Source organism: Tubulanus polymorphus, chromosome 2 (assembly GCF_964204645.1).
Source record: "Tubulanus polymorphus chromosome 2, tnTubPoly1.2, whole genome shotgun sequence".
In the NCBI taxonomy this organism is placed as follows: Eukaryota; Metazoa; Nemertea; class Palaeonemertea; order Tubulaniformes; family Tubulanidae; genus Tubulanus; species Tubulanus polymorphus.
In genome coordinates this window covers 30959-55211 of record NC_134026.1, presented here as the reverse complement: position 1 = coordinate 55211, position 24253 = coordinate 30959, and the positions used below count along the sequence as shown (strand labels likewise).

Below are 24253 nucleotides of genomic sequence, written 5' to 3'. Positions count from 1 at the left end.
TGATAATTTCTAGTGACCGGACAGCTGAGGTCCAGTAAATTACACGGCAGCTGAATCCCGTGAGGTGTGTACTGACAGTAAGCCGAACGGACAGCCATCCCTTACAACCATCGCGCTGGACAAAACTTCGGGGCGATTCATTAAATCAACTTCTCTACCTTTTCCGTGAGTAATTAAATTGCTGATAATCCCTATGTTCGGTGATTATTCGCCGCTAGGTGAGTCATAGTGTTCCCAGTACGACGCATACACGATAGGTTAATAGACAAGACAGTAATAGGTGCGAACACTATATGAAATTAGCGACTAATTTCTAGCGAAGATAATTGATTCCCGGACAAATGAGAACGCTGTAATTACGAGATGACAGAGGCATTTTGTTTCCAATGATTGCTTTTTCTGTTCGTGTCTTGCAGACAACAAGGTAACGCCGCTTTACCCCGAGCGCAACCGCCTAACACTGGTAGCGAGGGTCGGGCCGGAGTCCGTTGTCACAAACAGTGGTAGCGAGGGTCGGGCCGGAGTCCGTTGTCACAAACAGTGGTAGCGAGGGTCGGGCCGGAGTCCGGTGTCCTAAAGCAACTGACGATAGGATTCCTTAGCTTTCACAACTGATGAATAAGATTAAAATCTAGACTTAAGAGGTCGATGGTTCAGCCGGTTAGAGATCATCTGAAATTTGGTTCGGCGGCACAGTTATGGGTTGAATTTTTGACTATTGCAACTCAGTGTGAACCTGGATTGATGAGTTGGGATTGATTACGACTATAATTAGAATGCGTATATCGTCTACTTGAGGCAAAAGATGAATATTACTCTCCTTTTTTTTCTTGTACAGTGTATTTCTTTTTTTGCAAGAACCTGGAAAACTGTAAAAACTGGGGTTCGAACCTAGTAGCTCCGTGTTGCGGAATCGAGATGAATATAAAATAATAAAGTGTAAACCACGTTATTTCTATTATAAAGGAAATTTATTTCAGCTAAACCAAAAAAGCAAGGCAACTAACGCGTGAAACCCATTTTAGAAAGTATGCAAAATGTGTGATCTATGATTCATTAAAGCTTCGATTTATATAAAATACAGAAACTCTTTCAAAAACAGTCAATAAATAAACGAGCAAAATATACATCATTTTCTTATCATTAACTTAACATCAACGTCGCGATCATAATCAACGTCACGATCATCATCATCCATTTTCTTCTTAACGGAATCATTTAATCATAACGTTCCAATATTCATCGTTAAGTCAAAGTAAAAATAAATATATTCAATGAATCGTTGTGTGTTCCTAGGGACCGTTTTTATAAATCAGTATTGACTTTGAACCGGGATTAGCGACAACTTCAGTTATCCCTCGGGTTTAGGTAAAAACTGCTTCTAAAGCCCGGCCCCAGGGCTGCGGTAGAATCCAACTCATCGGTAACCAGCCCCTTATTCATTTTTAAAAACGACAAAAAATACATCGTCTTCATAGAAAAGTATACAAAATTTCACATATAGCTAAAAGTTGAAGTAAAGTTGAAGTTTTATTTGGAACAATCTATAGATAATGAGCCTATTTTAATTATTAGATCAATTGATTTTGGATTTGCCGTTTTGTTGCTTGCTGCTGCGGCTGCTGCTGCTGCCGTTGTGAGCGTAAATTCCGTTGCTAATAGCGACGCCGTTCTGGTGACTTTTCAGCCCATTCGATTTAGATTTAGAAACCTGTTTTTTCGCGATGTAGGCTCGGTAGTAGAAATTGCCGAATAACACTACCAAACTTAGCGTATAAACGATGACCGCTTTATTGACGATTTTTGGAAAATTGCAATCTTTAAAGATTCCACCGCCCATGAAAAACATTATGCCGACTAATTGTAGCTGAAATTTTGAGAAAAAAAACGAATTGTTAAAATGAATATTTCAAATTGAAAACTTGAGGCAAAAATATGAAAAAAAAAACAATTTTTACCAATCATTTTGATTTGATTTGATTTATTTGATGATTATCATGATACAAATATAAATACATAATTGTTACAAAATGTATACGTATAATGCATGACAATCATCAGGACCTAGGAAATCATTAAGTGATTGTCAAGCCGAGGCCCTGAAGAGAGAGTAGATATGCACATACGCAAATCAGAACGAAATAAAGTCGTCGATCAATGCGCCATCTAGCGTACTTACCAACTGTAATTTAGTCATATACTTTTTCCACCACAAGTATTTCTGCATACTTGGTCCCATGGCTGCTAACCCGTAATAGGTGTACATAAATGTGTGAATCGTTGAATTGAACATCGGATAAATGAATGCTACAATTTGAAAATATGTTTGAATGAGTTTTATGTTTGGATATTGGGTAGTCAAGTAAGAAATCATCCTACGAGGCTTCAAAGATTGGTGTCACCTCGACAACGTGCATAACACGATTGAACTTATTCTTTATCATTTATAAGACGAAACCTCAGTGACCTCGAATTGAGAGCTATTAACATTCGTTACTTTGGGAAACATTTAAATCTTACTCTGGTATTTAGTGAATTAACGCACAAAAAGCAATCGATCGATCACAATGAAACTTACAAGAACCGCCGCCAAAATATTTCACACCAGTCCAGCAGATAATCGTCATAGTACCGTGATGATAACAGTGTAGAACGCTAATTTGGTTGTTCTTTTTGCGAAGAATAAAAAATACCTGAAATAAAAAGCCATCAATTTACATCGATCATTATAACATACAGCTGAATATACAGTATATTGCCGATGGTTCTATATATCTAAAGGCCGCTGCGTTAATCGACTGTTTGGCTATCAATATTGTTTAAGCGAGTTGTAGGGTGTGACTCGTGATCGATTCTGAATACGACGATGGTTTCTCGAGAAAACGCCTTTTTTTCTCGGGTTATAAACTGTGTAAAATGGCGGTAATCAGTCGAGGCTACTACTGATTTTACTTCGCAATGATAGCATACATTTTATATTATTTCTATTCCCACATTGTTTGCAATGATTTTCTGGAGAATGTTTTAGGGATGAAAGTCTAGGAAGTATTTTTGAGGGCGGATCCCTTCCTTCTTTTTTAGATTTCCCTTCTTCAAAACAAGAAAAATTGACTCATTCTCATCTAAATTGTATCCTTTTGGATATATTTCTTCCTTCTAAGTGTTGTAACACGGAGGGCGAATCCGCCTGTGGCAGTTGGTGGAATCCCCCTCCTTGTCCATAAGATTCCCGCCTTCCATAGATCCGTCCGTTGAAATGTTTTACTGCAATGTTTCACTAGGGAACCTACTTTAAACTAGCACCAATTCGAGGTCGTCTCAACAACTGAATATGCGAGTATTCGATGAAAACGGCGAAAGAAGATCGCATAATTTTCGAGTATCGCTGGGTCGAGGTCTATCTAACATTCCCGATACCCACACCGCACACCGCACACCGCACACCGCACACCGCGATCTAATTCTACTCAGTTCAATATATGAGTAATATATTTATCAAGCACTTAAAACATAATGCAATAATGTCATCATTTACCGTGTCAAGTAACTCTATAATTTTTGATATGTAAAACCACCAGCCCATTGAGGATAACTGTAAATATAAAACATCGTGAAATCGTGTTGCAAATATATATTCAAATCGATCAAATTTCAGAAACAAACATGTTACATGTAAATTATACAGTAAATAAAACCTACTCTCATCACATCGTCTTCAGTGCTGTAATCTATAGGTTGACAAAACCAGTTATATTCGTATTTGAAAACAGCAATACGAACAGTCTGCAAAATAATACATTACGTTGAAATAGTATATTTTCGCGGAGATAAACGAATATCGATTTCAGATATATCAAAATTAACTTTACCTCAATGCTTATGTAAGCGGATAAAACAACCAAACATAGATTGTATAAAACTAAAACCGGTTTTAGATGAAACGGTTCCCTATTTCTCATTATTTTTGGACCGATATATATCGTTACGATATACAAGAAGAGAAAGACTAAAGTCGGGACGGGACTTTTCATCCATAGCCAGTGATCAAATCGTTTGTCTGAAAAATATTACATAATTATATGAATTTCTTCGGGTAGATTGGAGTAAACTTTCATGCAGAAATTACTGAAACCGATGCTACAGGGAGTGCAGATAACCTTTCACAGGGCTGCCAACCTCTAAAAAGTGCTGTCAGTAACAAATTGATTTTTTTTCGGTGACAGCTTTCAAATTTCTAAATGCAGCAATCAAACTAATCCTTATTTCTCATTATAAAAGAGTAACAAATACTGAAAATAAGGAACAGTGGCAGCTCTGCTGTTCATAGGAGACTTCAAGTTCTATAGGCCATAATTTAAACATTATGATAAACATGATTTGAAATGTCGAGCTATGAGGAAACTGCAGTCCCATTTGCACCGCCGTGAGATCTAAATTCAAAACGGGTCTTAAATCATGAGACCGGTCTTAGATTGGCTTATACTATCAAGATGGGCTAAGATCTTGAATTCAAGCCTTGAATACAACTGACTTTCACTCGTTGAAAGTGAACCGTGACCTTCACTTGCCAAAACATAAGAATGTCATCGAGATTTTTCCAATCCATGTTTGGTCTGCGACCTCGAAAGTTTTATCTTTATCTTATCAAACTAAGTCTATTCGTAGACAGGAATCAAACGATGAATGCCGATAGGTAAGGATAAGTAAGGATAGTTAAATGAATGTCAGGGTCGGGCACGTAAATACGCGATATCTGATATACGTGAACATGAAATGCACATCGCCCAGCGATTCCTAGAGACGGGTTCAATAGACTCTCCTTACTCACTAATGCTCAAATCAGTGAATAATTTAACTCAAATTCATTCAGTAAAACTTTCTATTTCTGCAATACGGTGATTATCCAACGTTATCGAGTACAGCCGAGTCTAATGTACACAGATTCCGAATTATGAATTCACCCAAAATTTAAAAAAAAACACGTGTTCGCATAAATACTCGTGGTTAATACACAAACCACAACATCTGGTTCAACGAAAAATGATTTACATGTGAATGTTAGAACGATTTTTATTTTTATCCTGAATATGAAAATTGTGTAAATATATGAGACACAACAGACATATTATATTAAACCTACATCACTGATCTATAGGTAAAATATGAATATGAAAAAATACGGATGAGACTTGAGATCGCTAAACGTGTTTATACGGATCACAAACTGATAAAACATGGTATGCATATTAAATGAAGTTATAATGTGGTACAATGTTGTCGTGGGTCAGTGAAAGCGGGATTGTCCTGTTAATGTTATGACTTTTAACATCACATCCTTAAACGAATGGATTGAACCTTATATCCTCGAATTAGCTCGTACTTTCCAAACGAACCAAAAAGAAAATTTAACTTAAAAACCGCTAACGATAAAAATGGAGGAGAAAGTTCAAAGGTTAAACTTACCTGATTTATTGAGCATCAATTCATACTTATCCCGCAGAGTTTCAAAAATCGACATGATTTTCACTGGTTTGACTGCCGTTGAGGTTTACGTATTATGTTCTAGATAAAATATGAATGAAAGTGGATCAAATGTGATGAGAGTCGCGGAGTTTGGTGTCTGGTTCGCTAATAAATTCACTTCACTTTTTACCGCACTATATAAAGCCCAAACTATGTCATAGGGCCAGATAATGAAACACGGTACAAAGGTTTACTTTTTTGAGTCAATGGTGATGTCTGAATAACAACCAACCATATAAACCCACGACCAGAGCTGCACACCGGAGTAGAGTACAACTGATGAATGTTCTATGAATGCGCATGTCGCTTCAACTCCTTCAATAACTACGGTGTTGTTAGTATCACCTAGACACCGGATTCAATACGTTTTGGAGAAGATATTAAGTCACTTCGGTTTTTGCACGATTTCCACCTTGATTCAATCCAATGACCTATATGTACCGACAGGCTTTTGTGTGTTTTTTATATGAATTCGGGCTTTTTATAAGTGACTATGAAAAGGTTACTATCATTTGTGTCGGGTTTACTATATAATACAATCAGAACTTTTTAGTCGCAAGAAGACGTGTCTCTTACCAGTGAATGAAAATTCATCGAAGACAGCAAGAGTTGTTATGACTCCTTCTAACAATAATTTCCATAATATCCATTTTACACCGCGTTAAAAACTTAGAACATGGCGAATAATATCAAAACTGTTTATTTCATGACAGAATTTCGTACGATACATGAAAACCAGGTTTATCCGATTATTCTATTTCTATTTCTGTTTTAATGACAATGTGTTTTGGTAGAACTGAGTCAGGTGCGACAGATGTTTTATGCCTCCGATAAATCATATCTGTTCATAAAACAATATATATACATACATATATACACTATGTCCAACCACTACCTTAAAGTGTGAGTCTCAATATAAGACCAGAAAGCTACACAGTATCTCCTGGTATCTCGATACTGGAATGTCCTATCGATTATGACGCGCACCGTACCTACAGTGCATTTTATCGACTGACTCGCCCAACGCCTTGCAATAACAGCCACGCCAAAACAGAGAATAACCTCCGTTCATTTATAAATGCCAAACAAAAACATCAACCCGTATGTGTATTAGATGTGACTTAAATCTTACCTGACGTGTTTTCCTCGTCACTGTTATGGTAGAATCCGAGTACAGCAGCCACAGCAACCTCAGCCAGCAGACTCACAACGTACACTAAAGCCACACACGCCGTGTCTACGCTACACAACATACCACATTCAATATTATCACTAGGTCACAATAACCGGCTGTCGATACTTTCACGTGGTTCTCATTTTCATTTCATACACAAATAAAATCATTTCTTACTATAGTTATACGTCGATAAAATCAAATTCCAATTATACCATAACGAGACCAGTTTTAAATGTGTTTTTTTTTAATGTGAACTCAGGTGCGGATTTAGACCGTGTCGCCCGACACGGTCGGAATATTAAAGCGCATTTTTATTTTTTCTCTGTATCAAAATTTGTAACCACCTGAGATACACAATAGATATTTTTCCTAAATATATAACCTATGTTTCTTGACTGAATGCCTCTCAGAGACGCTCAGAAAGCTCTAAAAATGATAGTAAAATTTCAAAAATTTTGCTGATATGCCTTTCCGCCCTAAATCAAGAATATATACCCTTTTTATTGGTCGACATGGTCACAACATGACCCTGGAACTTCTCTGTAATAGCAAAAATATATAAATACCTTCTGTATTTTTGATCAATAGGGATAGAAACAATTGGAAAAAATCATATGAATTTGAATTAACGACAAAATCTCAAAAAAAATGTTCTCATTTTGCAGCTTGGAGTTTGTATTTTTGACATGATGTTTCATGCTGTTTTGAATTTGAGAATACTAGCAGAATTTGCGACCGATCTTTTAGATATCTTGCTGACTTTTTTACGTTACCTATATCAATGTTTTTCATCAACATCATCCCGCACGAGAACGCACTAAAACAAATTCCAACATGCAAAAAAACAAATTTCAACGCGCAAAAATCAAACTATACCATTTTTGCAATGCATGCTTCTTGTTTTTTGCGCTTTGAAAATTGTTTTTGCGCTTTGAAAATTGTTTTTGCGCTTTGAAAATTGTTTTTGCGCTCTGAAAATTGTTTTTGCGCTTTGAAATGTTCTCTTGGAGAATGACGACGACAAAGATATAGATGTAGCCACTATCAATACCTGAAGGTTATTCTGATAAAATGAATTCGCTTTATTAAACGCTAAAAAAAACTTGTCAAAAGCGCAGTTCAATTGTCGGACAACGCCCGATATTCTTCCAAGTTCTACTTCCACAAACTGTAGGTCGGTTTATTATGATGACGCAAATGAGATTATTTTCAACTCCATCGAATATATAATTTCCACCATTTTTCGCTGTCACATTCGCGCTCTTGAGTCTAGATCGTGAATTCAATGATTAATAATGATTGAACCATTAACGATAAGATTAAAAATGCATGTGTTTATCATAATAATGTGACGCACGGAGATCAGATAACGATCCCCCCCGCGATACATATAGCAGCGAACTGAAGTAAATATAGCTCAAATTGAGGTTCCTATAAGTCAATGATGGAAGTTGTCACGTTTCTGTTACTGTTTTCCGGTGCGCTGTTAGTACGGATCGATGCGTCCTCGGTTGATAGGAGACTGGACGTAACGATAGATCTTTTGAATCCCGGATTTCATCAACTCGCTTTTTACGCCGATTCGACCGGTGTAAAATGCGCCACGGCCGCCAGTGATATGAAATGGAGCGCTTGGACAATATTCGACAATCCGACTGCGACGTTATTTCCAGTTTCTAATGCAGTGACGTCACAAGATATTGACAATACGACTCACGTTTATGCGCAGTTTTCAGATGGTCAGGTTTACGTCAGTACTCAATCTGGTAAATGATTATTCACTTTTATTATCATGACGCACACATTATTGAATAGATTGTAAGAAACAAATACGCTTTAAGAAAATTACTTTCTAATCTTTAAGTTTTTTAAAAACCGTCATTTCATTTCACGTAAAATGGCTTCTATTTTACGAAATCCTGGTTTTTGCGTATTTACTTTCATTTTAGCATCTGCCGTGCCAAAGTTCAAATCTAAATTTGGTTGACCTAATTTTATAGTCCCGATTTGATACAGAATTTTAAAGGGAATAACGTTACTGAAAAATGGGACCAATTTGTTTATACGGAATAAGCACTTATACAGTTTAACGGATTAACCGAGGTTGACTGTAGTACGAATAACGCTAAATAAGAATCTCATAATCATAAAAGGATAAACCTATTTTTCTAAATAGAAATAATTTGATTACAGTTTGAACTCTTTCTCATTATAAATCCATGTTGAAAAATAACGTATGATCGATTTTTGTATTTCTATTTCAGTGAAGGCTTCTGGTTGCGGCGGATTTGATAAGTTCAGAAGATTAGTTCAAACTGGTTATCTACCGTTCGACTCAAATGCTAAGCTAGTCGGTAGAGATCGACTGTTCGTCCAAAAACGTCAACAAATCCTCTACGTATTCGCCCGGACGCAGCATTCGAAATCCACTCTAATGCAAACTACCCACAGGTTTGGTAAGGTCTATACTAGATGGTTAGATATCGGTGGCCAGTTACTCAGTGACGTCAGTCTGGTTCTCAACCCGTACTCGGGAGCATTCGAAGCGTTCGCTATATTTACTGACACTAAAGTTTACAGAACCTGGCAATGGAAAGATGGAAGTTGGGCTTCGTGGAGAACATTGAGTAAGTAGACCGCGAAACAGCCACAATTTATCAAATGAAAATACATGGCGATGCGTAGATAAAACAAACAGAGCTTATCACTAAATCGTCGAAATACACTGAGATATTAATGTTATCAGTTAAAATGCAACAAAATATGGATTTACTATTTTTCCGTCTAGTTTTCTGACAATAAAATTTATTTCACTGATAACGAATAAAAAACCCACAGTTAGATTTGTAGAAACAGATTTCCTGACAATTTCGAGGTTAAAACTAAACCTCATCTTCAGAGGAACAAAAAAATACAGCTTTATTTAATCTAATCAATGTATTTCACGGAATGTTTGTTCAAAAAGCTTCAATATCTCAATAACCGTCAATAAAATGTATCTATGTTATTATATGTATATATTTGATAGTCAGTAAACCTATATTACGTCTATCATCAGATCTCTTTGAGCATAAGTTCCATCTAGTACAGCGCCTAAAACGTCGCCATAGTTCATCCCAACATTATTCCATTCATATCTTACGATTTCCTTAAGGCTGGGGTCAGGCAGCAATGGTGCCCACTATTCGACCGATAGCTCATGCGATGGACAAGAGTTTCTTTAACGGAAGAAGTGAAGTATTTGCGTACGGTAAAGACGGTTTATTGCATAAAGTTTGGCAGACGACGTGCGACGCTGTACCGAATCCATGGGGATACTGTACCTGGTCTGTTTGGTACAAAATGCACGCCAAGGTATCGATTTTAATTCCACTCATTTCATAATTCATTGTAGCCTGAATGAAATCCGCATTAGAAAACTATATTAGATTGATTATAGATTCAGATATTTTAATGATTGTACGAAAAGATAAGTCTTGGAGAATTGAATCAATCAGTCAGGACATTTGCATCGTTCCAATAAAACGCCTAATTGCGGAAAGCTTGTTTCCTGTTTTGTGAAGCTTAGCGCGCGACATAAACCCAAAATACGAAACAGATTTGTGTTTATGTGTTTTGATAGCTCGGTTCAGCGACATCAAACCCATAACGATTAAATCTATGTCGTATTTCGTGTTTATGTCATAATGTTGTGAGCGATAAGCTTTCCGGATATACGTAACCATCTCATATTTTTGTAGACACCGAAACCAGCTTCTAATGTGAACGGTTTTACAGTCGGGTATAACATACATCGTGGCATAGAATTATTCACTGTCGGTGGCGATGGAAAGTAAGACAAATATCTCTGTAATATGTATTTTGAAAAGACAATTATTTTGAACCTCTGAGGTTAACACAAACTGAAAATATCTTATCCGTTTAATAACCATTTACGAAATATTCCTGAGTCCGTGTTGTGACGATGATATAAAAAGTCCCAGATTAAGAATGAAAAATTAAGTCCGATAAGTTTCCAACATATATCAGTTTATTCAAAGTCTCAACTATTGTCATCTTCAGGAATACTGATGTTGGACTATTTTATCTTTTATTCGTCTAGTTTGTGGCACACTTGGCAATTGGAAAAAGGAGCTAAATATGAAGATTGGGAATCTGTAGGGCGTCCTGCGAGTGGTTCAATCGTGTCTTTACCGTTCGTGGCACAGAATGAAGCTGGTTGGTGGACCGCTCATGTTGTAACTGCCGGTGACAAGGTTTGCGGCGCATCATCTTCAATCTATATTTCAACTACTTTTTTATGGCCTCAATATCTTTCTTGAATACGTTTTTATGAATCCATTCAGTTTTACAGTTAAAGTAACGTAGGGGCCTACGAGGTTTTAAGTAGTCCTCAAATGCTTTAAGTCGTCTTTTCCTAGCTACATCCCCCTCCCCTCATTTCACTCGTACGTATATAATTCTAGATCCCCCCTAACGTTGGGGCACTTTCAGTATGTACGCCTTCTTTTTCAACACATTATTTAGATAGAAAGTATGACTGAAACTAGAACTCTGAAAGTATCTAATAAAACAATAGGATTTGGTGGTAGCACATCAGCTATATGGTCGGTACCTGAAGACGAGGCGACAGCTAACGACTGGATCGGAATCTACCCGAAATCTGCTTCTAATGATAAATACATCGACTTCAGGTAATAACAACCACTTAATCAATTCAGTTTGAGGATTAATTGCTAATTCGTGATTATGATTTTCTAACAGATATGTTCAAGGAGGGCAGAACCCGCTCAGTAAACCGGTACCTCAGGGTAAGGTTTATATGCGCATGTTTTTACCAGCTGGTCAATATGAAGTTAGATATTTAGTAAATCGAGAATTCACAAGCGTCATACACACAGGTATGTTCTATCTGAGTCAATTCTTTCTTTAGTTTCATCATTATCCATTAGAAAAATACAGTGTATTTTTCGTAAATCTATCCATGGCCAGTGAAGTGAGCGATTCTAATCGTGGTATCAATTCGAAGGATATGCGACACTTATCCAAAGTTCCCATGTTTTTGGTCGCATAACATTAGCTCAATAGCCATTATTTTTCCAAAGGGATACAAGTCATCAGGTTCGAAAAGAGGTGAAAGCAAATTCAGAATGTGTTAACTAAACAACTGGACTCTGCCTTCCAAATTTCAAAGGCCCGCCCCTGAAAGTTGTCCCGAAATGAAACAAGCTCGTCACTTGGACACTACATTTGTTGTTATAGATTTAATAAGTAGTAGCTCCTCGAAGGATGCGAATTGGGAACAGTTATTTAAGGGAATGCTCCGAGGTTTAGGAGAGGAGACTAGAATGAATATCACCGAATGCGTCAAAGACGGTGAAAAAACTGTCGCAGATTTCCATAACGCGTTTACTTCATTTACCGCCGGGAAGGTAAGAAAAATTAAACCACTTCGATTTTAATCCCGTAAGACATTTTCAATAATAATCTGAATGTCTCGTGTTGTATTCGCAGTTTGACGAAGGCCTCAGAAATATTGGATTCGGTTTAAAAGATTTATACGAAGCGTTCATGGCGTGTTCCGAAACGGAGATAGCGTTTAAAATTATCGGATTCATCAAGTCTTTGATTTCGTGCACGTCAGGTGATTGTGGATCGTTCGTCGTGAAAGTCGCCGAGGAACTTTTCATCTTATACAAGAATAGATACGAGATTTACGGAGATATCAGAGCTGCTCAAAACGCTATTCAACAGATAGACGCTTACGAACAGGGAGGAATGTCAATAGGTCGAATCGTAGCTGCATGTATTTCATTACAAGACGATGTTGATAAAGGTCTCAGTTATCTAATTCGTCCGGCGCTGTATAACAGACGCCGCAGTTTAGATGCGGAACAACGTCAAAACAGAATTCTGAAATTCTAATATTCTCCTTTATGTGATAATAACCCGATCATACGTGTGTATTTTAACAGCTAAAACTGATAACTACTGATAGTGAAAGATTAGAAATGAAAAAAAAAATTATCAAATAAAAACAAGCCTAATTTTCCCTGGAAAACGCCAATAAATTCAATGTTCAATGCCATTTGATAACCTTGTATGTAGAAAGTAAATGAATTGATAAAACGCAGATTGATTTTTACACCATTCCAAGGTCACTCTACTGTAGACTCTTAGTCTTTATTTCTCCAGCCTTTTAACATCATCTTTAGTTTCTGAAGAGCACCTCTGATAATAGTCAGCTTGAGTCGTTTAGTCTTTTACGATTCTATAACATGAAGTGGATTCAAGGAAATGAAGACCAGAACTTTCATCAATTCAAAAATCAATCAATCTTTTATTGATAACAATAACAATTGTCAAATCAATTCTAAAATTCATTGTTCATATAGATTTATATCGCAGATTATCTAGTAATGCTGTTTAACAGAGATTAACAGAATGCTATACAAACATCTTTACAAAAAGGTTCAAAGTACGATGTATTAGAAATGAATCGTCCAAATTTCATGACAAACTAAACTACATTTCACAGTGAATCCTCGACACTATAATCTCAGATCAGTTTACAAACAAATTAGAATTTCATCTCAAATACAGTCGAACTTGTCGCCATTAACTATCAACGTATGATTTATACAACTACAACAAATTAAACAAGTTTGTAATAACTGATAATAGTCATGTCATGACACTTTCTGTTCCCCTGACGTTTATAGTAACGAGCTACCAAGGCGCATACACAACCGCGCATCACTGAACAAATACAAATGTATCAGAAAATACCTAACTGCAGCAATTTCCCACAGACAAATTGAATCTAATAGGTATAGACTGTTTATTAGAGACCGGCATAAACCGTTAGAGACCGACACGGTCACTGATTGAAATACAGAGAATACAATAAAACTGATAGATATTAAAAAATGCAATAGATGAAGAACAACTGTTTATTAAAGGCACTGAAATTAGTTGACTTCAAGTTGCGAATAGTCGATACAAACCAACCCCAACCCCTATCAGCCCTACTGCTATACCAACACCGATATAAACACTCGATACTGAAATTCGATGATGTCTTTGAACTTCGTGTTCTTTCTGTTTTTTAAGCATTATTTCCAGTTGTTTTGCCGTGTTTTTTGTTCGTTCGTCTTTGTTTCGTCTCTTGATTCCAAATTGACTACAATTTAAAAAGTTTCTATCTTTATCAATAATGAATATAAAAATCTCTCTCTCGTTCTTTCAAAATCTAAGAATGATATTTACGGTCTGTTTTCTTCATTCTCACTCGTGTCATGTTCAGTTTTTTCCGGTTGTTTTTCTAATTCAGCTTTCACGTCAAAAACTTCTCTTTTTGCCGATGATGACGTCATGTCTCACACATCTCTCTCAGGTTCTAGTACCGGTAATCCAGTACTACTGTTTGACTGGGGCTGCAAAATATAGATATTCAATCGAACGATTCGATTTCATTCCAGATCGGGGAATACTGGTTATTTACGTGACAATTTATTTGAAGAAAATGCAAAATTTACACATTACATTTACTTCCTGGTTGGCTCCACATATCATCTAATGATCGCGCGCTTCAGGTTTTACCGGCCACGCGTGGTCAGCCAATCAGCGCCAACGACAACGCCCTAACTAGACTGGTTACCGGTCTCTATCTTCGAATGGGACCGGCAACCAGTCTAGACGTTTTGATTGGTCGATGTCGGCAGGGAGGTGTCCCTGATGTCGGTGACCTGCGAGATATTTCCTAGTCTACAGACGCACGAACTAAACAGACTCGAATCCCAACTAAACCCGTTCAGAAATGTTAAACCAACGAGATATTTATTTCATTTACTGTATTTATATATTCAATAAGCTCTTCACAAATATACAAAGTTAGTTTAAAATCTATATGAATAAGAACCAGGAACTACTCGAGTAATGAGTTCATCCTGTCCTTTCACAAAATACTGTAACAATCATAAAATCATTTCAACTTATCACAACTTAATCTGAAAAAAAAACAAATATATCTATCAGGATTCGTCACAAATGAGCAAAAGATGGAAAGTTGTTCAGATGCCACTTGTTGAGGTTGTGGCGGCTTCAAAATCATGAAGTGTTTGGGGTTTCTGTAGATGGTTTAGTCGGGTATGATCTGGATCCGAATATTGTACTTCCTACTCGTATATTAGTGCTTCCTGCCTCTATCTACAATTCAAAATATTCCATTTATATTTGATTCTATCAGTCATTAACAAAAACAAATCAAATCAAATTTGAATCTGATTTTCCTACTTACAGCGTGTTCGAAATCATTAGACATTCCCATACTCAGTTCGAAATCATTTTCATCCAGTTTTAGATTATTGCAGACATCTTTTCTGCACTGCACTAATTTCTGAAATAAATAATTCATACAAAAAAATTCATATCAAGCAGCTTTCTTTCATTTCAGACAAATATTTTCAAAAACTGATAAGGAAACTTGCAATACCTGGAAGTCCGGATTCGGTCCTGAGCTTAGATCATGATCAAATGCTCCTATCGTCATTAGACCTTGAAGTTTCAGATGAGGACAAGTTTCTAAAACATGTTTTACCACAGCAGTCACTTCATTCGGTTCACAACCACTTTTATCTACAAAAATAAAGAGCGCGTAATTGATTCAGTTAAATGAAGAAATAGACTTTGAAATACAGTGAAATATCATTTGTCAATGAGTTACACTCGGTAAATTGAAATACAAATTAGAACTCAAAAATAGAGACAATTTCACTGAGTTTAACAAGTCTGTGTAAAATAGGTAAATTTAGAAGTTACTTTGTTCTCCACTAGTATTCACTTGTACCATTATACGCAATGGTTCATCTTTGCCACATTTCTGCCACGAATTGTTGAGTGCCATTGCCAATTTGTCGCTGTCAACAGTTTCAACCATAAATAAATTTGGCACACCTGAAATAAATAAAGTGGTCGCAGCAGCGAGAGAATAAAAAAGCAAGCACATAACTCCACAGCATAATGAGTTCAGTAAACTCTTAAGTTTTCGAATTATAACCTTGGAACCGGATCCTGTCAATTTTACCTGTAACTTTATTTACTTTATTGCGTTGAAGGTGACCAATAAAATGCCATTTTATATCTGAACATTTTTCTAATATCTGAAATTTAAAAAGGAGAAACACAACAGAGTATTATACGCTAAATTCATAGATATGTCTTATTTCATCTGGAATGGTTTACATACACTTTTATCGTGGCCTTTTTCTTCTAATTCTTGAACCTAAAACAAAACCATAAATTCTGTAAATTTCTGAACTTATTTAACATCGAGAAAAGAATCATTTCAAAGGTCGTGATGAATCTAAGATGAATTTTACGCTTATCTTTGATGTTTTCTTACATAATTTTCACCGAAATGCCTTTGACCAGCGTCGTAAGTAGCAAATATGAGTTCCTTGGGTTTAGTTTTACTGACAGCGACTAAACGAGTAGTTACATTCTGAAACAAATAACCGGTAGATGGCGAATGAATCGGGTGCGAATTGCAGAAAAAATCTTACATTAAATGGCGATTACACATACAATAGTTCGGATAAAAGTGACAATTTATAGCTCAAAAGATGCTTTAGATAGAGAGGTTTTGTTCGCACTTAAAAACTCACCGATCCGCGAAGATCACAAGCTGCAGTAACTCTTTCAATCACTGAACGCAGCGCTTTCACCACTTCAACGTCCGCCATTTTACGATACATCACAACTAACCAAATCCAATCAAATTTTATTTTATTCCTATTCACACTGCCATATGGAAAGTTCCACAGCTATTAACTGACCCCAGACGAGTAAGCCTCTCATAATATAACTACCTAAATGACAAGCAAGCAGTTCTAATTATAGTCTTTTGTTTCCTAATAAAATCGAATTGAATTGCTAACCGATCTGTGGTGATTGTGAACAAGACCAGGAAATGATTTTTATTCTGACAGTCAAATTTTATTAAAATATCAGGGCTACAGTTAATGTTGAATCGTATATCAGAAACAAAGTAAAAGTAAATTGAGTTTTTATAAGTCTATAATAGGAAATATATCAGTTTTTGTAACTGTCGTTTCTTAAAACGATTCGAAATCACATTCATTTCTGACATATGGGCCAGCGGTCGTGCTAAGTACTGAACGAAACCGATTATCCTCTCTGATGCTGTATCGTCGATATGCAACCGCGAACACATTGATTGGTCGAAATATGAATGACGAGTTGAAAAATCGATGATGAACTTATTTTGATTGTAAAGACTTAAATGAGCACATCATAATCTGATGGATTATGTCTCGTAGTCCCACGACTTGCCGTCTTTCAGTCACCAAATATTGCATCAATATCTTATCGTTTATTTCAGTTGATTTGAGTTTGTGGCGATGGCAGAAAAACTGATGAATGGCGATGTCGATAAGAGAGATGAATTCGCTGAAGCAGAAAATTATAAATTGCCTCGTAAATATTAATTATATCACCGGTTTAACAATGAACATAGTTACTGTGGAAGTTCTTTAGGCCTGTAACGATTTATCAGATAAAACCCAAAATTTCATCCCAAGCTTAAGACTTAGGCATATTAATGAATTATTGATTATTGACAAACAGATTTTCTGGTTCCCTTAGGTTTGATGTAATGAGGTTTCACTTATATAGAACTATCGGTTAAAATAACAGATTTTCCCTGAAATTTGTTTTAATGAAGTTCCACTATACGAAATTATGTGGAATCGTGGCCACTAACCCGGATAACTCAGGAGAGCATATGTCTATTGACCAAACATTTCTTTATCAATACGTGTTTCATGAAATGTGGATACATTGTAACATTTTAAACGAAGAAATCCCTCAGGGAATTTTGTAAATTGGTTGGAAGCGTCCTCTGTTTAAATGAGGTTCCACTATACAAAATTATTACGAGGATTCGTAGCCACTGACCTCGATAACTCGATTTATTATTGACCAAAAGTTTATAAATGGTACCATTTTAAATGAAGAAACTCCTAAGGGAATTTCGTGTTATAACATTGAAAACTCAGGGAATTTTGTAAATTGTTTGAAAGCTTGCACCGTTATTATTGTGTATGTTATTTACAGCGTTCCCGTGGTTTGGAATGGATGTCGGAGGAACTCTTACGAAGCTCGTTTATTTCGAACCGACCGATCTTTCACACGAGGAGAAAGACCAGGAGAAGGAGGCTGTAAAAACGATTCATCGTTATCTCGTCGGGAACGTCGCGTACGGAAATACAGGGATACGAGACGTACATCTAGAAATGAAGAACCATGTTTTAGCGGGCAGACGTGGAATCTTACATTTCATCCGATTCCCGACGTCTGAAATGTCAGCGTTTATAGAATTAGCCGTTTCTAAGAATCTGGCGAGTTTATCGACTACAGTTTCCGCTACGGGCGGCGGTGCTTATAAGTTTGAAAATGATTTCAAAACGGTAAGTTATTGAGCGGTTTCATTTTCATTGGAAATGAAGTTATACTCGACTCTAACTCATAATTGTGGCTCTGGGTCAAGACTTAAATCCAAAAAAGGTCTTAAATCCTAAAACCGGTCTTTCATGTTGTTAGACAAGTCCCAAGATTTTAGACAACTTAAGTCTTGACTATTGACATCTGTATTATAAGTGCTATGTTGTGAGATTGGCCGGATATCAGATGATCTTAGACAGATTTTATGATTTAAGCCATGACTGGAACCAGACCCTGCATCATCAATATGGTATTCATTTGTGGCCAGTTGCTTGAAAGTTGGTTTACGTTAATCACCAGGATCTAAAGTTCTACAGTTGTTGTGGTTTACTATTTCACGCGAGAGTTTTAAACATTAGAAATAATTCACTGATGTAATGTTTTTAATTTGTAGCGCGTAAACTTATCATTAATGAAATACGATGAACTAGACAGTTTAATAAAAGGTGTTCATCACATCGACCGCTGGCGGCCGAAATCTGAGTGTTATTATTGGCGCGTCCATGACGACCCATCACGATATGAGAAAGTACAGTTTGATTTCCGTGATCCGTATCCGTATTTGATAGTGAATATCGGCTCGGGTGTTAGTATACTAACAGTGAATTCACAGAATGACTATAGAAGAGTCAGCGGCACGAGGTAAAATACACACCCCTCAACCCGGGTCTCGCTGAATTAACAGGGTCCCTACAGTTCCGTCTTGATTCCTTAAAAACTCCTTCTTAACCAAAAATGCATTTTAAAGGTGCTTGGAAGCTCCTTTAGTTTGAGCAACATGCTTAAACACCTTTAAACCTCTTTCATTTTTGAGATATAGACAATTAGAAATGTTTGTAGTTGTACAGTCAATAGACTACACGTAAATCGGTACAGGTGAGACCTGCATTTGTTTTACCCGATTAGGAGTCTGACTTTTTTTCCTTTAGAATTCCTTGAAGACTCCTTATATCCTGGAATGGCCGATCAATAGGGACCCTGATGATCGATTTTGATCCACTGAAATTTGTAGTTGAAGATAAGATGAAGTGAATGTTAAATTTTGGTTTGTTTGTCAATTTTCAGTCTCGGTGGAGGAACGTTTTTAGGTTTGTGTTGTTTATTGACTGATTGTGAGACATTTGAAGAAGCGATTGAACTCGCTGCTAAAGGTGATAATACTAACGTAGATAAACTCGTTAAAGATATCTACGGTGGAGATTATCCAAAAATGAATCTATCCGGCGATCTAGTGGCGAGCAGGTAATTTATATTTTGAACTATAACAGCTGATAATCTGTTGGATATAATTACAAATGCTGACCATTCAAACTTCAATAGGTCTCCTCTCTGAACCAAAGACATTTTTATTTGAGTATGAATTATTCATTTATCTGATCCTCATAGGTGTAGACATTTCATTAACATGCATTAGAATTCAAATCAAATCAATCCAAATTTTGTTCAAATGTTGATTACCGGTATGTGAGAGAGTACAGATTACAGAGCAGCTGCTTGTTTTTGGCTTTACGTCGTTTGGATCTTGGTTTCCCGAGACGAACCCTATTGGATTATTCATTTAACTTCACGACGGGACCACAACCTTTGAAGTGTTGCCCGCACACTGTAAGCAGCCAGCAGGACTCAAACCCACTTGTCACTCAGCACTGATAGTGAATGCAACCGCATCACGCCTTCTCTCACTGAGCTACTGTCGCTGCTGCAGTTAAATAAACAATGTTGAAATGTTTTGTAGTTTTGGAAGTATGATATTTAAAGAGAAGCGTAAATCAGTATCTAAAGAAGATTTAGCGAGATCGACTCTTGTTACGATAACGAATAATATCGGTTCAATAGCTCGTATGTGTGCTGTTAATATGGTACGTATTTATATCTTATATTGTAAGTTGTAAGTTGTAGATTGTAGATTGTAAGTATTAATGGTTGATGATGTATTTTTTCAGGGTATTGAGCGTGTTGTATTTGTCGGTAATTTCCTACGTGTAAATACAATATCTATGAAACTATTGGCTCACGCGATGGACTATTGGTCTCAAGGCTCGATGAAAGCTCTCTTCCTGGAACATGAGGTAACCCCCCCCCCCCCAAAAGTTCCGCTGATTTTCAACACCTGTGTATATGCAGGGTTCTTACGGATCCAGGTATCCAGATTTATCCAGGGAATTCTGAATATTTTCTGCAAACGTCAGGGAATTCACGAGTAAAATCCCACAATAAATGAATTAAGTGATAAAATGTTTATTAAAACATATAAGAAATATTTCGGGTGGTTACTGCCACCCTTCTTCAGTTTAAAAGTTTAGACTGAAGAAGGGTGGTAGTAACCACCCGAAATATTTCTCATATGTTTTAATAAACATTTTGTCACTTAATTAATTTATTGTGGGATTTTACTCGTATCGTTTTATCACGGATATTGTGATCTGTAATTGATTCGTCGGGGAATTTGAATATTTGAATAGTTATTATAGTAAATGGCGATATATTTTCAGGGATATTTCGGTGCTACTGGATGTCTATTAGAACTTATGAAAAGCGAAAATCATTTATGATCCGGTGAAGAAAGTGGATGAGATGAAAACCGAGAGAACTGCGGTGCTCGAATAAACAACAGACCATAATTACATTCCTTATCAGCACGTGTTTAGATATTAGGAATATTATTCCATTATTTGATATTTATAATTCTAATACCGGTATAACATATTTCACTGTCAGTAACTAGGCTCAGATTATAATGCACTTTTAATGAATAGTGTTTGGAAACGGTTTTGAATGAGGATTGATTGGTGTACGATGAATAACAATCCATTACTAGATAAATCACCTGTTACAATATGTGTCACTGTGTGTGTGTCACTGTGTGTGTGTCACAGTGTGTGTGTGTCTAGTGTAATATTGACAAAACAATTCAATCAGAAACATCTGTTAATTTCAATGTGTAAATAATTTCTGTTGTTCAGCTTTTACAGCAGCTGACTACTCCAGTCTGATCTTATTGAAATTCATCCAACTTATAGAGATATCTGTGTTTGATGGTACAGTAGACTCCGCTCCAGTCTGATCTTATTGAAATTCATCCAACTTATAGAGATATCTGTGTTTGATGGTACAGTAGACTCCGCTCCAGTCTGATCTTATTGAAATTCATCCAACTTATAGCGATATCTGTGTTGGATGGTACAGTAGGCTCAAGTCTGATCTTTTGACTTGAGAGTGATATCTGAGTTGGATGGTACAGTAGACTCCGCTCAAGTCAGATCTTTTGACTTGAGAGTGATATCTGAGTTGGATGGTACAGTAGACTCCGCTCAAGTCAGATCTTTTGACTTGAGAGCGATATCTGAGTTGGATGGTACAGTAGACTCCGCTCAAGTCTGATCTTTTGACTTGAGAGTGATATCTGAGTTGGATGGTACAGTAGACTCAGCTCAAGTCAGATCTTTTGACTTGAGAGCGATATCTGAGTTGGATGGTACAGTAGACTCCGCTCTAGTCTGATCTTTTGACTTGAGAGCGATATCTGAGTCGGATGGTACAGTAGACTCCGCTCAAGTCGGATCTTTTGACTTGAGAGTGATATCTGAGTTGGATGGTACAGTAGACTCCGCTCAAGTCTGATCTTTTGACTTGAGAGTGATATCTGAGTTGGATGGTACAGTAGACTCCGCTCAAGTCGGATCTTTTGACTTGAGAGTGATATCTGAGTCGGATGGTACAGTAGACTCCGCTCAAGTCGGATCTTTTGACTTGAAGAGTGATATCTGAGTTGGATGGTACAGTAGACTCCGCTCAAGTCTGATCTTTTGACTTGAGAGTGATATCTGAGTTGGATGGTACAGTAGACTCCGCTCAAGTCGGATCTTTTGACTTGAGAGTGATATCTGAGTTGGATGGTACAGTAGACTCCGCTCAAGTCTGATCGTTTGACTTGAGAGTGATATCTGAGTTGGATGGTACAGTAGACTCCGCTCAAGTCTGATCTTTTGACTTGAGAGTGATATCTGAGTTGGATGGTACAGTAGACTCCGCTCAAGTCTGATCGTTTGACTTGAGAGTGATATCTGAGTTGGATGGTACAGTAGACTCCGCTCAAGTCTGATCTTTTGACTTGAGAGTGATATCTGAGTTGGATGGTACAGTAGACTCCGCTCAAGTCGGATCTTTTGACTTGAGAGTGATATCTGAGTCGGATGGTACAGTAGACTCCGCTCAAGTCGGATCTTTTGACTTGAAGAGTGATATCTGAGTTGGATGGTACAGTAGACTCTGCTCAAGTCTGATCTTTTGACTAGAGAGTGATATCTGAGTTGGATGGTACAGTAGACTCAGCTCAAGTCAGATCTTTTGACTTGAGAGTGATATCTGAGATGGATGGTACAGTAGACTCCGCTCAAGTCAGATCTTTTGACTTGAGAGTGATATCTGAGTTGGATGATACAGTAGACTCCGCTCAAGTCGGATCTTTTGATTCCCTTTCTAGTTTGAGATGAATCAGTATTGAAATGCTATTCTTGAAATTGAAATTAATTTCAGCTATAACTCACAAAAAACCTGGTTTATTGATAGTCGATTTTCACTGCCAGGTACAGTGGTTTTACCACTGCAAAGTGACATAATATGTAATTATATATCTGTACTGTATATAAATCATGTAGATATGAATTGTGTAAATATTTACACTTAAAAATCAAAATAATTCGCATCAAAATGTGATAAACACATTTTGATAGTATAAAAATTCAGTAAATGATGATCAATTTTTGTATTGTATTCACACATTATATTATACACTGCGTACTTATCAGCACAAATTGCAATAAAGTAAAAATGTCCACTTTTGACAAAATGAGCTCAAAATCTTCCTGAAGAATTGTGTTTATTAAGAACACAACTATTGAGATTTGATGGAAACGTGGGTTTAGATTTATTCGTCCAGTTTATTTTGGGGCATAATTTATTAATTAAATAATGATACAGTATGTACAATCTAAGGGTCAGTTTTGAAAAGGCTAGTAAAGTAGACTGAGCTTGCCTCATATTCGCAGAACTGATAAATTGTTTTCCGATGGGGCGAGCAAAATTCAGTCGATAGTTCATCATATGCATTGTCATAGGGCAATTTTATAAATTTAGTCAGCGGGAAACGCGATAATCCAAGGCAATCAGTTGTGTAGCAAGGTATAGAATTCAGCTTTACTTACGATAAGGACAACAATGTTTCTAGGCTGTCATCGATTTATCAATAACCTTCCCGGTATTTTGCACGCACGTGTGAATTTCATAAAAATTTTTGTAGCATGGACTCAATTTTCCAAGTGTTCATTCATATAGATTATTTTAATTATTTATTTTTCTACTCTTAATACAATGCAATGAGTAATGAAGCTATGATTGAGAATTGAATGATTATAGAACAAAATATTTTTATTATAGATTTTCGTGGATTACTGTGATTTGAATAGCTTGTAAGCTTTTTCTAATCATTGGTTTTTGCTAGTGCTAATTAGAAAAATCTGCTAGTTTATTTGATGTGTTCATTCGTGTCCATGTTTTTTTTTTTAGAAAGTGTCAAGTGATGATAAAACATTTTTGTTTGCGTGATTTTTTTAAAACTGTTACGAGTTGAGCTGGTCTCATATCAGTGTATAAAGAGACGCTCAATCTTTCATTGTATGGTTCATTGTAAAAATGATATTGTGATGATTCAAAAATTAATAAATCAATCGAAAGACTTAAAATTTCGTTACTTTGATTTATTGGGCTAATTGTGGATTCGAACCCGGTGTCAGTGCTTAACAGGTATCGGAACCTGTTACGGTTTGAACGCCGAAGTTTACCGCGGCGTCTCGACGTTAGAGGTTAGCGCGCCTTCTAGGTGCTACATAAATACTGAATCGTCGATAGCGATTCTACGAACTTCGGTCGTTTTCTCCACTTTCAAATTTAAATCTAGATACAATATTCCCAAAATAGGCCCCGTATATTTCTGGATATCAATAATTCGGAACATTACTTGCAAATAAATGC

General features: G+C 36.6%; 5 protein-coding genes across 8 annotated transcripts; 2 read left to right on the top strand and 3 right to left on the bottom strand.

Moving 5' to 3' along the window:
• Window positions 1-1511: 1511 nt before the first annotated feature.
• LOC141898904 (very long chain fatty acid elongase 4-like) lies at window positions 1512-6773 on the bottom strand. 2 transcript variants are annotated; one of them, XM_074785048.1, is made up of 8 exons: window positions 6656-6773; window positions 5464-5562; window positions 3870-4057; window positions 3700-3783; window positions 3536-3592; window positions 2579-2693; window positions 2180-2307; window positions 1512-1867 (listed from the first exon to the last, which is right to left on the bottom strand). In XM_074785048.1, the coding sequence occupies exons 2-8, from the start codon at window positions 5516-5518 to the stop codon at window positions 1577-1579; spliced, it is 918 nt and encodes a 305-aa protein (XP_074641149.1). In that variant the 5' UTR covers window positions 5519-5562; window positions 6656-6773; the 3' UTR covers window positions 1512-1576. The 2 variants fall into 2 exon arrangements, with proteins under 2 accessions (XP_074641149.1, XP_074641150.1); XM_074785049.1 differs by lacking the exon at window positions 6656-6773 and adding an exon at window positions 6100-6244.
• A 1312-nt stretch (window positions 6774-8085) lies between these two features.
• LOC141898875 (uncharacterized) lies at window positions 8086-12856 on the top strand. Its single transcript, XM_074785016.1, has 9 exons — window positions 8086-8466; window positions 8965-9327; window positions 9855-10054; window positions 10441-10532; window positions 10803-10956; window positions 11228-11394; window positions 11465-11601; window positions 11963-12132; window positions 12215-12856. Exons 1-9 carry the CDS (start codon window positions 8142-8144, stop codon window positions 12623-12625), a joined length of 2019 nt encoding a protein of 672 aa, XP_074641117.1. The 5' UTR covers window positions 8086-8141; the 3' UTR covers window positions 12626-12856.
• Window positions 12857-13081: 225 nt separating this feature from the next.
• Window positions 13082-14337, bottom strand: LOC141898876 (uncharacterized). 3 transcript variants are annotated; one of them, XM_074785017.1, is made up of 3 exons: window positions 14246-14337; window positions 13970-14136; window positions 13082-13883 (listed from the first exon to the last, which is right to left on the bottom strand). In XM_074785017.1, exons 2-3 carry the CDS (start codon window positions 14074-14076, stop codon window positions 13682-13684), a joined length of 309 nt encoding a protein of 102 aa, XP_074641118.1. In that variant the 5' UTR covers window positions 14077-14136; window positions 14246-14337; the 3' UTR covers window positions 13082-13681. The 3 variants fall into 3 exon arrangements, with proteins under 3 accessions (XP_074641118.1, XP_074641120.1, XP_074641119.1); XM_074785019.1 differs by having other exon boundaries at window positions 14252-14306; XM_074785018.1 differs by lacking the exon at window positions 14246-14337 and having other exon boundaries at window positions 13970-14239.
• A 223-nt stretch (window positions 14338-14560) lies between these two features.
• LOC141899554 (pyridoxal phosphate homeostasis protein-like) lies at window positions 14561-16470 on the bottom strand. The gene is made up of 8 exons (XM_074785928.1): window positions 16366-16470; window positions 16104-16202; window positions 15948-15983; window positions 15786-15861; window positions 15521-15655; window positions 15195-15337; window positions 15000-15098; window positions 14561-14908 (listed from the first exon to the last, which is right to left on the bottom strand). The coding sequence occupies exons 1-8, from the start codon at window positions 16453-16455 to the stop codon at window positions 14810-14812; spliced, it is 777 nt and encodes a 258-aa protein (XP_074642029.1). The 5' UTR covers window positions 16456-16470; the 3' UTR covers window positions 14561-14809.
• Window positions 16471-16671: 201 nt separating this feature from the next.
• On the top strand, window positions 16672-21579 carry LOC141899571 (pantothenate kinase 3-like). Its single transcript, XM_074785946.1, has 8 exons — window positions 16672-16754; window positions 17103-17197; window positions 17837-18189; window positions 18618-18865; window positions 19289-19465; window positions 19959-20082; window positions 20167-20292; window positions 20716-21579. Exons 2-8 carry the CDS (start codon window positions 17122-17124, stop codon window positions 20773-20775), a joined length of 1164 nt encoding a protein of 387 aa, XP_074642047.1. The 5' UTR covers window positions 16672-16754; window positions 17103-17121; the 3' UTR covers window positions 20776-21579.
• Window positions 21580-24253: the final 2674 nt, after the last annotated feature.